Source organism: Cricetulus griseus, chromosome 6 (genome assembly GCF_003668045.3).
Source record: "Cricetulus griseus strain 17A/GY chromosome 6, alternate assembly CriGri-PICRH-1.0, whole genome shotgun sequence".
Lineage (NCBI taxonomy): Eukaryota > Metazoa > Chordata > Mammalia > Rodentia > Cricetidae > Cricetulus > Cricetulus griseus.
In genome coordinates this window covers 67,321,025-67,337,373 of record NC_048599.1, presented here as the reverse complement: position 1 = coordinate 67,337,373, position 16,349 = coordinate 67,321,025, and the positions used below count along the sequence as shown (strand labels likewise).

The following is a 16,349-nucleotide window of genomic DNA, read 5'->3' as shown; positions in this document are numbered from 1 at the left end:
GCTTCCATCAGCTACAGGTTTTACCCAACCTTGTTTATTTCAGTCTGCACAGCTGATCATGTTATTACACGCTGAGTTCCTCAGCATTTAATATATTGTGTGTTATTTCTGTATTCAGATATATTAAATTCAGAATCTTGGTTACTATAGGTAGCAAAAAGAATATCCATCATTCTTTTTCAACACAAGATTTCAGGCTACCAGAGCAAGTAGTTCTTAAGCAGGTAAGTTTAGTTTTACAGGAGGTTGTATTATGGGGGAATTAAGCAGGTGGTATAATCAACAAGAGAATAAGTAAGTTCCAGCTGGTTTCTGTGAAGAAAATGTAAGAGTATAACAATGTAGTGAGGGACTGGGAGAAGGGACCATAGCAAAAAATTTATGATGATTTTCCTTAGATGCTTAAAAGAGGCAGACTGGTGGGAAGAAAACACCCTGCAAAGCTCAGGTCCGGGATAGTCCAGCAGAAGCAAAAAGTGGTGTATTTTCAGCTGAAGCTTCACTAGAGCAGCTGAGTCATGGACCCAAGGCTTGGGAGGCTGCACTATTAATGGTAGAATGCATGAAGGAAGGGGGGTGAGAGGGCAGAGAAGACAGCAGGACAGCCTACACTGAAAATAATCAAAACCTGAATTATATGAGTACAAATGGGACACTACTTGGGAGGTATAAGCCAGTTGTTTTCATGATCTGTTTAGTGTTCTTCAAAGATTGAGCTGGTTCCTTGAGTTTTCAAAGGACAAGTAGAACATTTTGAAGAGGGGAAACTAACTTGTTTTTGGCTGTGGTATAGATTGATCTAGAATTCTATCAACTCCCACATCCCAGAATAAAGTTTCATCCAGACATCTAAAATGTCATCTGGGGGTCCACAGCCTTTGTCCTATTCTAAATTGTATATTTTACTATAATACTTTGTAAATATTCTATATTTATCTATCTCTATGTTTGCCTTATTTTATTTAGCTTTACAATTACATTCTTGAATATAGTATTTGATTAGGAGGACCATAAAGGCAGAACATATGCCATAATGAAACGTAATTCATTTAATTTCCAGGAGAAACTCAGTAAATCACAGTAGAAGGAAAGCATGGACAAATAAACAGATATGAAGGCAGGCAAGGAGAAACAAAACATTTTGGCACAAAGGGAAAAGGAGAGAGAAAAACAAGAAAGTTTGAGTGGCATAGCCTTCTCTAAAGAAATTCTCAAGATTAAACTAAGCCACTTACATACTAAATGTATTTTAAAGTAAAGTTATAGTTTCAATAATTCATTAACTAACTAGAAAGTTAGATTCACCTAGCCTTCTTTAAAGAAATTCTCAAGATTAAACTAAGCCACTTACATACTAAATGTATTTTAAAGTAATGTTATAGGTTCAATAATTCATTAACTAGTGTTAGTGTTAGGAGCAATCCTATTATTATTTTAAATGAATTATCTTCTACCACAATAATTTTTATTAATTATTTATTTTAGAAGCACTCTCATTTATATATCATTCCCCCATTCCCTCACCCCCATTCTTCCATGCTCCCGACCGACCCCTCAAACCACCCCCCACCCACTCCCTAGGGATAGTGAAGCCCTCCACAGGGGACCATCAAAATCTTAAATGTGTGGTTTTTTTCATATATGTATCTATGCCACACATGTGCCCGGTGCCTGAAAAAGCCAGAGGTGTTGCTGAATCCTTTGTAGCTGGAGTCACAGGCAGTTATAAGCCTCCATGTGTGTGCTGTGGATCCCCTGTAACTTGAGTTACAAACAGTTGTGAGCCTCCACATTGGTACCGTAAACACCTCTGTGAGAGTATCAGGTGCTTTGAATGGCTGAGCCAACTCTGCAGCCCACATAGTTATTACTTCAAAAGAATATCTAGGTTACCAGCCTATGTATTAGGATTTAATTATTACTTGACTATCTCTGAATCATGAAATTAATATAGAATCAAATGCTCACATAGTGCTATTCCTAAGTTAAATATAAACTCTAATACAATGAGTTACATTAATTGCATCTAATACAATAAACATTCTTGACCTAGTTGGTGACCAATGGGAATGTCCTTAGCTATTTTTCTTCTATAAACCTGCTTGGGGTAATGACAGTACAAAGCCAGGAAATGAGGGAAAAGAGATGAGCACTCACTGGTGAATTCGGGCTCTGCTGAAAGGGCCAGTGTAGCAATCCGATTCCTCCAACTCTGGGAATGCTGACTTGTCTAGAACCATTGGATTTTGGGACATCCACTTTTTGATTCTTTTGAAATAGTTTTGTACCCTGGAACCAAGTCAAATTCCAGAACTAGATAAGGTTGTTTTCATGATAGTTTCCTGTGACAGTTTTCTTAAGTGTTAGAGAAAAAAGATTCCAGACACCTACATCATGCACTCTCTCTCTCTCTCTCTCTCTGCCTCCTCTCATACACATACACACAAAGCGCATACAAAGACACTGTACACACATAAACATATGCATACACACTCAAGTACACACATATACTTACATATACTTATACCTACACCACATTTACACATTATCCTCACACATGTATTTACACACACACACACACACACATTTCTGTTTTTTTTACAGAATAAACAAATATTAAATTAAGTCCTGCATTTATTTAAACATTTCAGAAAAATAATATCTCCATACAAAATACCTTGCATGAAGATGGCCATAGAAAGTAACATTTTAAAAGGCAGCACAATATATTTCTATGTAATATACATAGAAATGTAGATTACCCTCTGGTTCTTTAAAAAGTGTGAAAATTTTCATGTAAATGAATAGTATATATGTATGTTCATTGGAATAATTTCCATCATTTTCTTTTACAGAATAAAAAATAAAGCAAAACAAAAGATTGACCTTCAGCATTGATTCTGAAAAATCTAAATTCTGTTGCTATAACAACAGCTGTTTTCATTTAAAAATACTAAGCAGTGTTTCCACAGTGATAATGGTATATTGCTGAAATAGAGAAGTCAAAATAGCAGGACAGAATATCTCTAGATTCATGTGCAATGTATCTTAAGGTGGGTTTTGCTAAGTTCTTGAACTTTATCCAAAAATTAAGAAAGCAATGGGCAAGCATCAAATACTGTATCTTAAGAATTATTTCATACACGTTTATTATTATTATGAAATTATCATGAGGAATTTTAAATAGAAATTAACTCCTGTTGAAAAGCTTAGAATGTAAAACTCTTGATCATTTCTTACCAAGTAAGACCATCACTGGGATGATGGCCATTTCAGTATTTTTTTAATTAATTTTAAATCTAACAAGCACATTTTAAGGTGTTCAGTTCTTTGATTCTCATCATAAACAAAGCTCCTGAAATAATAGAATATCACTGTATCCTGGCCCAATGCAAGGAAATGCAGAAAGCATTAGGGTACAGATTAATTTCTCTAGTCTTTTAAAATTCAGTATTGCTGCTAGAGTATGCATATTAGATCAATGAGTATCATGTTTTCAGCCCTACAGAGGGGAAATGATCCCATTTGTCCTACATCCTTCAAAGTGTCAGAACAAACCAAACGAGTAACTCCAGGAACATTTGGATAATATAGCTGGACTGCAGCATCTAATGGCCTATGATCTCTGGCTAAATTAAAACATTCTAGAAATAAGAAAACATCTAAAATTTACAAAAAACACTTAAGATCATCATCTTCTACTGTTAACAGAAAATAAACACTATTATCAACTTTTGCCTCATACACATTATCTGAGATGGGAAAAATGGTCTTATCAATTTCCTTGGGCCTCATTTAGTTTTTTTCATTATTAAGTGAAATGACATCTTGAAAACCAAATGAGCCGGGCTTTGGTGGCCCACGCCTTTAATCCCAGCACTCAGGAGGCAGAGGCAGGAGGATCACTGTGAGTTCAAGGCCAGCCTGGTCTCCAAAGCGAGTGCCAGGATAGGCTCCAAAGCTACACAGAGAAAACCTGTCTCGAAAAACCAAAAAAAAAAAAAAAAAAGAAAGAAAGAAAGAAAGAAAACCAAATGGACAGTAGAAATTGTGTAGTGTGTGCTCACATAGTCAAGGGAAAAAGGTGATAAATAAAAGTTGAGCTACTGTTTATATTGCTACAAACCTTGACACCAACACTGTTTATCATCTTGGACACCTTTTAAATGCTGGATTTTCTGGTATAACATGGAAATTACCCCTAACAGAGTTTTAGTGTCTTTTATTAAAATCTGAGGGCAAGGTAAGATAATTCTATGTAAACTAAATATGTAGAGATCAAAGGGCTCAGAGAATCTGACTAAAATGCAAACTGTCAAACATCTGGGAAAGCTCTGGGTGGGACTATGGGTGGGACAGTAAGAGAATCTTTTATTTTTCCCTCATCTGCAACATAGACTATGGTGTGTTCTGCCTTCCTTGCAGGCTATTTGGATGATGCCATAATATTTTAATGTGAAAATGCTTTGTAAATAAAACTTAAAGGGCTACAACAATAATGCTACAGTTATTTCCTTTAAAGGTACTCTGAGATAGGATGATCTTCAGAAGCTACATAATTGCCTGTGCATTATTTATCCTTTAGTGCTTACCAGGCAAAGTTAAGCATACACAAACATCTTTTCTATTGCAAGCAAAGAAAAGCACTAATAAAAATAAATGTGTGCATTTTATATGTTATACCTCGTATAGTATTTATTGATTGTGCTTAAAATAGTGTAAATAATGATCATTTATGCCCACCTTTCATATACACAGAATTTACATTTTTTCCTAAAACAAATTGAAGGAAAAGTCAGAATCAAACTTTTCCTCAAGTCAATATGTAAATAAACATAAACAAGCAACAGAAAAATTTTTTCACTTGATGTTGATGTCCTTTACTGTTCGATGCCTGCACCTCACCACTGAAATCCATGAAACTAAGACAAAGAAAACTGTTTGCAACAAATTAAATGTGAAGGACAAGTTTTATTAATATTCCAAATACATAAATATAAATTTTATGAATTGAAACAGAAATAGTCAACATAAAATATCATAATACAGCATGATGCAGTGATCATTTTCTTAGCTTACCTGAAAGGTTGAGTACCATAGACAAAAAAAATTTTTAAATCTTTAAATTATGTTTCAAAATTGTCAATTTAGAATTTAATATACTAATGCATATGATTCATTTGAAATTTAACTATATTTTTCAAAACTGTGTATTCAAAACTAAACTATATTTTAAGTAAAATACTTTTTATAGATTTTAATATTCAAATTTTATCTTTATCAAAGTTCTGAAAAATGACTATTCAAAAATAAATCTATTCATAACACAGTTGAAATGTTAGTTCTGTAACAGCTAAAAGAGACTCAAACAAAACATTTTATTTAAAATAGACATAATGTTTAGAAATGTTCTCTTATCACAATTTATCTTGAAATTATTACAACATATTTCCCTTGACAAAGGATTAGATTTATCAAGTCCTTTCCTAAAATGATATTACTCTTTGTTTCTCTGTATCATCATTGTGACAATTCACTCATGGAGTACACTGCTATGTTGATGTTGCTGAGGTTTGGTTTTTCGGATTGATTGTTTTGGAATGGATAGAAAAATAGCTATCAATACGAAGTTTTTGTTGTTGAGCATTCCTTAAGTAGAAATTCAGTTCTTTGATTTAAACAGAGTTAAAGGTATTTAGACGGAAGTGTTTATCTGTCTCCAATTTGGGGCCAGTTCTTTTTCCATAGCTACACTGACCACAATGGATGAAAGGCAAATGTTTAAGCTGAATGTTCTAAAAAGAAATTCAGTTTTCATACATGCATAAGAAAAACAAGTGAGAGTGATAGGAGAAAAGCAGACCTGCCATACAAAGGATGCCAGATGTCCTGGAAACACCATCTTGCTCTGGAAGCTAGCATCTACACAACTGTCAGACAAGAAGACTGGATCCAATGCTACAGAGGGTTTGCAAGTGTGCTATTCTCATAGTCTAGGGATTTATCATTTACCTAGTGATCCCAATTTTATAATCATTTAAAAATTAAAAATTTTTAAGATGCTAACTTACAGTTCAAGTATTCCTCCCATACCATTACATCTAGGGGGCACTCCTGGAGTGGGCATGAAAATAACAATATAGAAACTATTTTATTTTTTGTGACAAGCCATATTAAAAATTGTTTCTGTGGTCCTATCACAGGCAGGGTTTGTGTGGCCATTTATGATCCATGTTGTCACCAAAGGTCACAATGATTCTCAGTGTCTGGGCTGCCACTGATAAGCATACAGCTGTCCAAAAGCCATGCCTCCACCAGAGCTGTGCTGAACTATGTGGATTGTGGTGCCATTAGGGGCTATGATGTCATTCAGGCCTGAGTTGCTGCCAAGGGCCATGTCTGGGTCTGTGGCTCTTCAGCTGCCAGGGTCTGAGTCAATGTCTCTGACTACAGCTGTAACTTAGGGACAAATGGTTGCTTGGCGATGGATTAGCAGCCTGGGACCATGTTGCTGTCCCAGGGCCATGAGGCAGTCCCACTCCTCACCATGTGCTGCGAGAGACTGACTCTGATGGCATGGACTAGCTCCTTCCCTTGCCTAGGGGGGTGTTTTGTTTTTGTTTTTTGTCTGATTGTTTTCCTTATTTTGTTTTAGATTGGTTTTGATTTTTAAAGTTTTTCTTCTGTGGAGAGTGCACTGCAGAGGTGAGAGGATGATACAGAGGGGCTGGGAGGGGAGTGGAATTAGGATGCATGATGTGAAATTCACAAAGATTCAATAAAGAAATTATGCTAAATTAAAAAATTGTTTCAGGAAATCAACATAATTTTCTTCCTAAAATGTATAACAGAAGATATGGATAATCAAGTGTATTCTTCCTTATGTTTTTGTAAATGACAAATTGGTAATAAAAATAGTGACTCATTCACTAACCTGCTCATTGATTTGTTCTTCTGGTCAGTGTAGTAACACTTTTTCCTGAAAAAAAAAGTTAGAAATCATGTGAAGAAAATACAGTTAATCAGAAAGTGACAGCATTCAACAATATTAAGTGTATCGACACTCCACTTTCAAATACTTAGGAGATCAAGACATTTGAAATTAAGTCATTACATTATAACATGAAGACCAATAGATGTATATGCCTTTAATTTCAAAATTATAATAGTACTTAACAAAAATATATAAGAAATATAACAAAATAACTATAAAACACTTTACAATGCATTGGTTATTTCTTGATACATTGTTTTTAATTATTTGAAAGCCTGTATCCTGTAACTCAGTACTTATTGACTGGATTATTAGTTTATTTGTTATATAAAGTCATCAATCCAATCATCTAACTATCCATCCATATTTTAAACACATGTGTAATTGTCCTAATTTAGTTCTCTGTTATCGTGATAAAAACACTGAGCAAATAGCAACCTGGGAAGAAAAGGTTCATTCATTCTTGTACTTCCATGTTCTATTTCATCACTGAGGGAAATTGGGTCAGGAACTCAGGACAGGAACCCACAGGCAGGAATTCAAACAGAGGCCAAGGAGAAATAGTGTTTAGTGGCTTGCTTCCTCCAGCTTGCTCTTTTTGCTTTCTTATACAAACCTGTACCACCTGCCCAGAGGCAACACTGTCTACATTGGGCTTGGTCCCTCACACATTAGTCATTAATTAAAAAACTATTCCATAGATATGCCCACAGGCTGATCTGGCAGATTTGCCATGAATAACTGTGAATTCAGAGGTCAGGGCAGCACATGGTGATGAAAATTAGTGGTCAGACCTGAAGATGACATTTACACCACCTTCTCTAGGGCTCTGGGAACATCATGCAAGTGGAGTCATGAACAATGCTAAGAGTCAGATGATGGAGGGGGCGGTATAAAATGCTATCTTCTTGGTCTAGGGCAGTCATTGCAATCATGAATGTAGCTATGGTTGCCTAAACTGGGTCTTCATAAGACTAAATCTGTCCACATTTACTCATAGATATGGGGAGACTGATGGGACCCTACCCCTCCCTGGGGAATTTTTGGCTATTGATTTATGCTGGAAAAGTAGGAGTCATTGTCTTCAGTTATATATCCCCTGATGAGCCCACCAGTGGATAGTTTAGACCCATGGCCATGTGGACAGCCCTGGTTAAGCTCAGTAGTTCACAAAACAAAACACAAATACATGAACGTTGGAAAGAGATTTGTAAAGAAGTGTAACACACTGGGTTTCAGAGGTACCAACTGTTTCGGCAAAGGTTAATTTATTTATGTGTAACTTAATCTACATCCTCTTATTGGAGCTAAGGAATCCGATACTTTGGGCCTTCCAAAATCCCTTGTATCTTTACCACTAAAACACAACTCAGAGGCTCAGTGAACACTGTGGTGGTGTAATTAGTAATTAATCATTAGTTATGATGGAGCTATGAATGTTCAAGAAGCTCTCTGAGATGCCATATTTAATTTTAGTCACAGGTTGTGCTCTAACTTGCTTGTTAACTTGACAGGATCTAGATTCAATTAAGAAGTAAAATCTAATCTTGAGCATTCCTGTGACGGGGTTACTTTACCAGTTTTTTTTTTTTTTTTTTTTTTTTTTTTTTTTTTTTTTTTTTTTTTTTTTTTTTTTTACCTGGCCTGCCCCACCATAGTTGTGAGTGGCCCTTTGCCTAGAAGCACAAACAAAAGGAGGTAAAATAAGGAAGCTTTGCTTTTGTCTGTTTGTCTTCACCTCCCTGCTGGCAAGTTCATCTGTGCTGTTAATGTTGCTGCTGCTGCTGCTGCTGCTGGTGCTGTTGCTGCACTCATCCTACATAGATATCATAAGCCATCATCTTCAGACTGACAATGTGGAGTGAATACCAGTGGTTCTTCAGGAATCTTCCAGGCCTAAAGCACCAGATTGGGACTGCTGAGCCCATTCCTCCCCCCGCCCCCCATTTGAATTGACCATCTGCCAGGTTCCCAGTCTTTTCAGTGTTGGACTGCACAGACTGTTTCATAGAAGTCAATTGAGAAAATATCCTTTACATATATTCAGCAACGGGGTATTTTTCTTCTAGAGTAAAACACAGGACATAGTCTTTGGAAAGATTTAAAATGTTCTTGCCACATTCTAACACTAAATTCAGATATAAAATGACAAGGCTTGCTTTGTCTGTACTGAATTTCCATTTTAAATATCTTCATTCTTTTTTTTCAAATGGGCAAAAGTTTAAAAGGCATGTATATATTAGTAGTGATTTGAAATTTGCAGGCTCTATTTCTCCTTTTATTTTTTAAATAAAGCACTAGATATATGTTTACTTATTTATGGATGGCTGTGTGTGAAGCATGTGGGTTCTATGGCAGTCATATGGAGGTTAGAGGGAAGTTCTTTCCTTCCACTATGTGGGTATTAGAGTTCAAACTCAGATTCTCAGGTTCAGCATCCAGTGCCTTTGTCTCCTGAGTCATCTTGGTGACCCAAATTTTAACTTTCTTTGTGGAATGTAATAGGTTTCACAAATAATGTTTTCATTGATAATTTAGAATGAATACCTCATTGAATAATAATTTCTCAACTTTATATGGAAAAACAAAAGACCCAGGATAGCCAAAACAACTCTGGTCAATAAAGGAATTTCTGGAGACATCATCATCCCTGACTTCAAGCTCTATTATAGAGCTATAGTACTAAAAACAGCTTTGTATTGGCACAAAAATAGACAGGTAGACCAATGAAATCAAATTGAAAATTCTGATATGGACCCACACACCTACAAACACCTGATTTTTGACAAAGAAGCTAAATTAATATGATAGAATAAAGAAAGCATCTTCAACAAATGGTGATGGCATAACTGGATGCTGGTGTACAGAAGACTTCAGATAGATCCATATATGTCATCATGCACAAAACTTAAATACAAATGGATCAAAGACCTCAACATAAATCTAGCCACACTGAGCTTCTTAGAAGAGAAAGAAGGAAATACCCTTGAATAGATTGGTACAGGAGACCACTTCCTGAACATAACACTAGTAGCATAGATACTGAGATTGACAATTAATAAATGGGACCTCTTGAACCTAAGAAGCTTCTGTGAGTCAAAGGACACAGTGAACAAGACAAAACAGCAGCCCACAGAATGGGAAAATATCTTCACCAACCCCACATCTGACAGAGGGCTGATTTCCAAAATATACAAAGAACTCAAGAAGCTAGTCATCAGAACACCAAATAATCCAATTAAAAAGTGGGGTACAGAGCTAAATAAAGAATTCTCAGTAAAGGAATCTAAGATGGCTGAAGGACACATAAGAAAGTGCTCAACATCCTTAGCCATCAGGGAAATGCAAATCAAAACAACTCTGAGATACCGTTTTACTCCTGTCAGAATGGCCAAAATCAAAAACACCAAGGACAGATTATGCTGGAGAGGATGTGGAGAAAGGGAAACACTCCTCCACTGCTGGTGGGAGTGCCAACTCATACAGCCACTTTGGAAATCAGTATGTCGGTTCCTCAGGAAAATGGGAATCAATCTACCACAAGATCAAACATTTCCACTCTTAGGCATATACCCAAAAGAAGCACCTTCATACAACAAGGGCATCTGTTCAATTATGTTCATAGCAGCATCATTTGTAATAGCCAGAACCTGGAAGCAACCTAAATTCCTCTCAACTGAAGAATGGATAGAGAAAATGTGGTACATTCACAAAATGGAGTACTACTCAGTAGGGGGGAGGGGAGAGAAAAAACAATGGAATCTTGAAATTCACAGGCAAATAGATGGAACTAGAAGAAGTCATCCTGAGTGAGGTAACCCAGTCAAAAAAAGACAAACAGGGTATGTACTCACTCATATATGGATTTTAGACACAGAGCAAAGGATTGCCAGCCTACAATCTACACCACCAGAGAAGCTAGGAAACAAGGAGGACTCTAAGAGAAGGGGAAAGGGACAAGCATGGGGGGGGTAGTTAGGAGAAAGAGAAGGGGAGAAGAGCAGGGGAGAAAAGAACATGAGAGAGCAGGAAGATTGAGTCAGGGGAAAAATAGAGGAGAGCAAGAAAAGAGATACCATAATAGAGGGAGCCATTATAGGTTTAAAGAGAAATCTGTCACTATGGAAATGTCCAGGTCTACAAGGATGACACCAACTAACAATCTAAGCAACAGTGGAGAGGCCTTAAATGCCCTTCTCCAATAATGCAATGGATGACTACCTTATAAGTCATCCTAGAGTATTCATCCAGTAGCTGATGGAAGCAGAAGCAGACACCCACAGCTAAACACTGAGCTCAACTCCTGGAATCCAGTTTCAGAGAGGGAGGATTGATGAGCAAAGGGGTCAAGACTAGGCTGGAGAAACCCACAGAAACAGCTGACTTGAACAAGGGGGAGCTCATGGAGCCCAGACTGACTGATGGGAAACCAGAATAGGACTCTTCCAAACAGCTTGAACGTGGATGTTAGTTTGGAGGTCTGGTTAATCTATGTGGCCTCTGGTAGTGGATCAGTATTTACCCCTAGTATATGAATGAACTTTGGAAGCCGACTCCACATAGAAGGAACCGGCATGTCTCAGCCTTAACCCATGAGGTTCAGCCTGAGTGGGGGTGTGTGGTCCTGGAAACTCCTAGCAACCCTGTGTGAAAGGTTCAGGCATTATGCTGGCCTGCCCCTGTTACCTGGTGGAACAGGCAGTACCCTTGTCAGCCCAAGGTTCCATGGAAACTAAGTCTGCATGCAGATACAGAGGACCCCTTTAAAAGACAGGTCCCTGCCCATTTATGCTCTCTGTTTCCTCTCTCTGTTTCCCTGCTCTGTTTCCTCTCAGCTTTCTTTCTCTCCCACCTATGGGCTCGCTCTGTCTCTCTATGGCGATCAGCCATTGCGGTCAGCCATTTACCCCTGTTCCTCTTCTTAGTCTCCCCATTCTGCCTGGCCTTATAATAAACTTATAGTGTTAGACACCCGGAAAACTCAGGTATCCCGGGTCCCAGGCCACGACTGCGGTCACCCCAATCACCAGGTGGATTCAAGAGCTTAAAGCAAACTGCATGAGGCTTTATTGTAATTTAACGGGCTAACCCCATGTTAGCTCGGGTCTTTCACCCACCCACCATGGTGGATGGCTAGAAAAGACAGCTCCTAGGGCCTCCCAAGAGATCTTATAGGGCAGCGTAAGGGGAGTGTCTAGGGGTACACACAGGCTCACGATTGGTGTGCCTCCAGGCTTGGAGGGTTTGCCCTGTGTTGATTGGCCAACTGGTTGTTATGGCCCATAGGCCCTCCCGGGGTGGTTGCTATGCTTTGTGCGTCATTGCTGTGCGCTTGTCCGTAAAGCACACCCAGGGTCATAAAGCATAGCACCACCAGCTAACTTCTGATTGGTTCCTTGTCACAAGGCAGGCATCTGACTTTCTAGTGACTAACTTGAAAGGTTCAGGCATTATGCTGGCCTGCCCCTGTTACCTGGTGGAACAGGCAGTACCCTGGTCAGCCCAAGGTTCCATAGGAACTAAGTCTGCACGCAGGTGCAGAGGACCCCTTTAAAAGACAAGTCCCTGCCCATTTACGCTCTTTGTTTCCTCTATTTCCCCGCTCTGCTTTGTCTCTGTTTTCTACTCTGTCTCCCACCTATGCTCTTGCTCTCTCTCTATGGCGACCAGCCATGGTGGTCAGCCATTACCCTGTTCCTCTTCTTAGGCTCCCCATTCTGCCAGGCCTTATAATAAACTTATAGTCAATATGTCTGTCTCAGCATTTCTCTTTTCTTCTTTTTAGACAAAAAAATAACATAACTAACTTCTGATGGGTTCCTTGTCACGAGACAGGCATCTGACTTTCTAGTGACTAACTAACTTCTGATTGGTTCCTTGTCACAAGGCAGGCATCTGACTTCTAAGTGACCAAGGCAAGTTTATGGCAAGCACATGTTCGGCTGTTATGGCTGCCGAAAGGGGAGCAGGTCCTGTCAATAGTCAATATGTCTCATGTCTCAGCATTTCTCTTTTCGTCTTTTTAAACAAAACAATAACACAGTGTCTATAAAGACCAAACACAGGCATCTTGTCATCTTTAAAGATCTCTCAGTTCTATGTTTTAAAACTAGAGTCTTTTCTTTATTTACCATCTTTTCGACTCTTTCTTAACCATCCTGCCATGGCCACCACAAGGAGATCACTTCTTTCCTTCTCTTCTCCTCTCTGTTCACTTGCAACTAACTCTCACTCCTTACTTATACCTAGCCCCTCTGCCCAAGTGCAGGCCTATTCAGATGCTTAGGCCCATAGAGATGCAAACTAGGAGGCATTCTATACTGAGGCTATGCTAAAAGATAGCAGACTTGCTCGAATTAGCAATACAATAGTGGGCCAGAGCTCTGGGTCTTCCTGTTTAGTGAAACTGGAGGCTGGATCTCAAAATATTTCATAATAGAACTATTTTGGTCCCCCACACTTTTGCTAATTAAGATGATGATGATGATTTTATACAGTAGTCAGCCCATATTCTAAAGGAATTAGTTCCAGTATACTCTTAATATATAGTACTATATAGATATACAAAGTTATGAAAAATGGCATAGTATTTCTATCTAACTTCAGACATCCTTATGTACATATGAAATCATTTCTAGGTATTTCAAACACCTAACATAATGGGGATTTTATGTAAATAATATTTAAGTGCTTATTTCTGCACAATGACTGAGGTTGCATCTATTGAAGCGTGAGATATTTTAGATGTCTGAAGGCACTTGCATCAGCATCTCTTAGTTTATCTTGAATGATATTGAGGCTTGAAATAAGCCTTTCCAGTGTGTTCCATGAAATCTTCATGATGTTTTTTTTTAATTGACCTCAGTGTTCACTCACACTTCTTAAGGCACGTTTACTTGCAATCTCATTTTCCTTGAACCTTTTATTCCTTCTTTGCATCTGATGGTATCTGTTGAACTCCACATTGATGCACATATTCTTATTGTCAATTGAGTTAACACAATGCATATAGTATGTGCACTATTAAAGCTTCAGTGGGACATGATGGAGAAATTGTACATTCTACATCGAATACCAGACACTCAAGCTAAGGCAACATATTTCTTTGCTCAAAAGGAGGATGAAAATCCTTGAAAGAAGGTCATCTATTTTTATTGTCTACTGATTGGTATTGAGGCCAGAGCTCAGAAACTGTCCTGGATGACCTGGTCTGAAAAACAATTCTTGTCAAATATTATCAGAGTTATATTACACTCACATGAAAGAAGAATGAGGATTGATCTTGGGAGTTGCTTAAAGTTGAAATCTGAAAATAATTGTTACCTTATCTCTGGGCAATTCTATCCTGAAATGATATTACATGTCCAGGGAATCAGAAAAGTTACCACATTAGCAAACTATTTTGGTGAAAATTATCTAATACAGCCTAAAATTTAAAAGGAAAATAATTTTCTATGAATAAAGAAACACATTTATTGTTGTTAGGTATTACAAAAGATGGAGTCATCCTAGTAATATTGAGAGAAAATGAAATAATATATAAAAATACCTGAAAGGCACCCTGATGTTCAGTCTCTCTGCATACTTGCACAGTGTGTCCCACGGAATATGAATTTTGATAAACATGATATCGGGGTTTGCAACAGCTGGCTGAAAAGGAATAGCAGAGAGGCACCATTATTTACCATCAGGACCGATAACATTCTACCATAACATGTTTTCAAAGAAATAAAACATTGTCTCTGTGGCTATGTAAGGATCATTCTTACTTACATAAAGGGAAACTATATTCTCAAAAATTCTTGCTAAAATGTATTTAAAATATTAACTGCCATTAAGAAAGGTAAGTTTTACATAAACTTCCTAAATACAAAAGTGTCTGTAAGTTGCTTGTAGGGAAGTGGTTTCAGAGGCCATTCAAAGTTGGTTAGAAACTCGATGGGCATCCATAAAGAAAGCTCTTGATTCCAAACATGGCCTGTGATAACACAGTCAGAACTCTCACATAGGACACAATAACTCCCCTAGAAAGAAACATGTGAGGCATGAATAAGCATTGTGCTTATCTCTGCCTGTATAAAAGAACCTTAATGCTTGCACTTCTCATCATCAAATCAACAATAAGTTTCTCTCTTCACTCCCCTCTACATATGCTCCCAGTTCCAGCCATTTGAAAGGACACATTTGATGTTTTGATGGCAGACCTTCAATAAAATCTCTCCTTTGCCCAAACTGTGATGTCATAGCTGCTTAGCAACTGCAAGGACTAGTGAGCCCTTGCTCAGTTACTGTGTGCAGGAAATTACTAATTTTGTATGTTGATTATTATTAAAATCTAGATTTCCCATTCACAGCAGTTACAAGACAACTAAGAGTCTCAAGTTATTCTTCATGTCTGATTATAAAGACTCTCATTTTCACTCAGAGATTGCATAAAACATTAAAAATTATCAGAAGTCTCCAACTAATTAATCCATTCATTCTACTGCCGTATTTTACAGTCACTGTTTAATCCCCAACTATTTGCTGGGTACAATTTTATTCTGGGGAAATGATGGACTGTTAGATTTATAAGCTTAATGAAAGGATAGAATACTACAAATTACCACAGGAAAAACAATAAAAGACACTCTCATGCCATCATAATTTCTGAAGCCCCCTTTCTACTTAAACTCTATTAAAAGGTAAAATACTGTGAAAATTGTAACTGACCATGCTAGAGTTAGACATAGTATGTTATGTCTGTAGGTCTTTAAATTTAGTCCAATATTAAGCATATTACCTATGCTTGGGAAAATGTCTATAAATTTTAAGCTATTTTTGAGAATTTTATGTATTTATAAAATTTCCAAATACTTGTTTCCCCACCCAACTTCTGTGGCACCCCTACCTTTCAAATTCATGACCTTTTTCCTTATGTAATTATTATAATTACACACACACACATACACACACACATACACACACACATACACACACACACACACACACACACACGTGAATCTATTAGTGTTGCAAAATATATACAAATTTTATAAGCACTACATATTCATTCAAATAATTACTTAAACATATTTATAATCCATCTAGATACCTGTCATTGATCAAGTTAAAAGAGAAGGTTATCAGGATAATATTGTCAGGCTCTTTGTAATGACTCTTCCAGACTTAATGGAAAGGTTTCTATGTAAGTATGATAGAAATAATGAAAGCTTTTGTAGCCAGAACTCCCATAGAAGTAATGAGGACATGGCTAGCATGTGTTCTTGAACCTCAGAACCACTCAAAATAAATAGGTACATAAAAATTTAAAACAGAAAACTTAAGCCTTTCACTTAAATAATTCTCCATTCCA

General features: G+C 37.4%; 1 protein-coding gene across 1 annotated transcript in view; it reads right to left on the bottom strand.

The window, feature by feature from the left end:
• Ano3 (anoctamin 3) overlaps positions 1-16,349 on the bottom strand; it is a 321,996-nt gene that overhangs the window by 101,730 nt on the left and 203,917 nt on the right. Inside the window, exons 7-9 of the mRNA XM_027422285.2 lie at positions 14,544-14,644; positions 6,935-6,979; positions 2,158-2,289 (exon numbers count right to left, since the gene is read on the bottom strand). Coding sequence (XP_027278086.2) covers positions 2,158-2,289; positions 6,935-6,979; positions 14,544-14,644 — 278 coding nt within the window. The remainder of the gene's footprint in view (positions 1-2,157; positions 2,290-6,934; positions 6,980-14,543; positions 14,645-16,349) is intronic.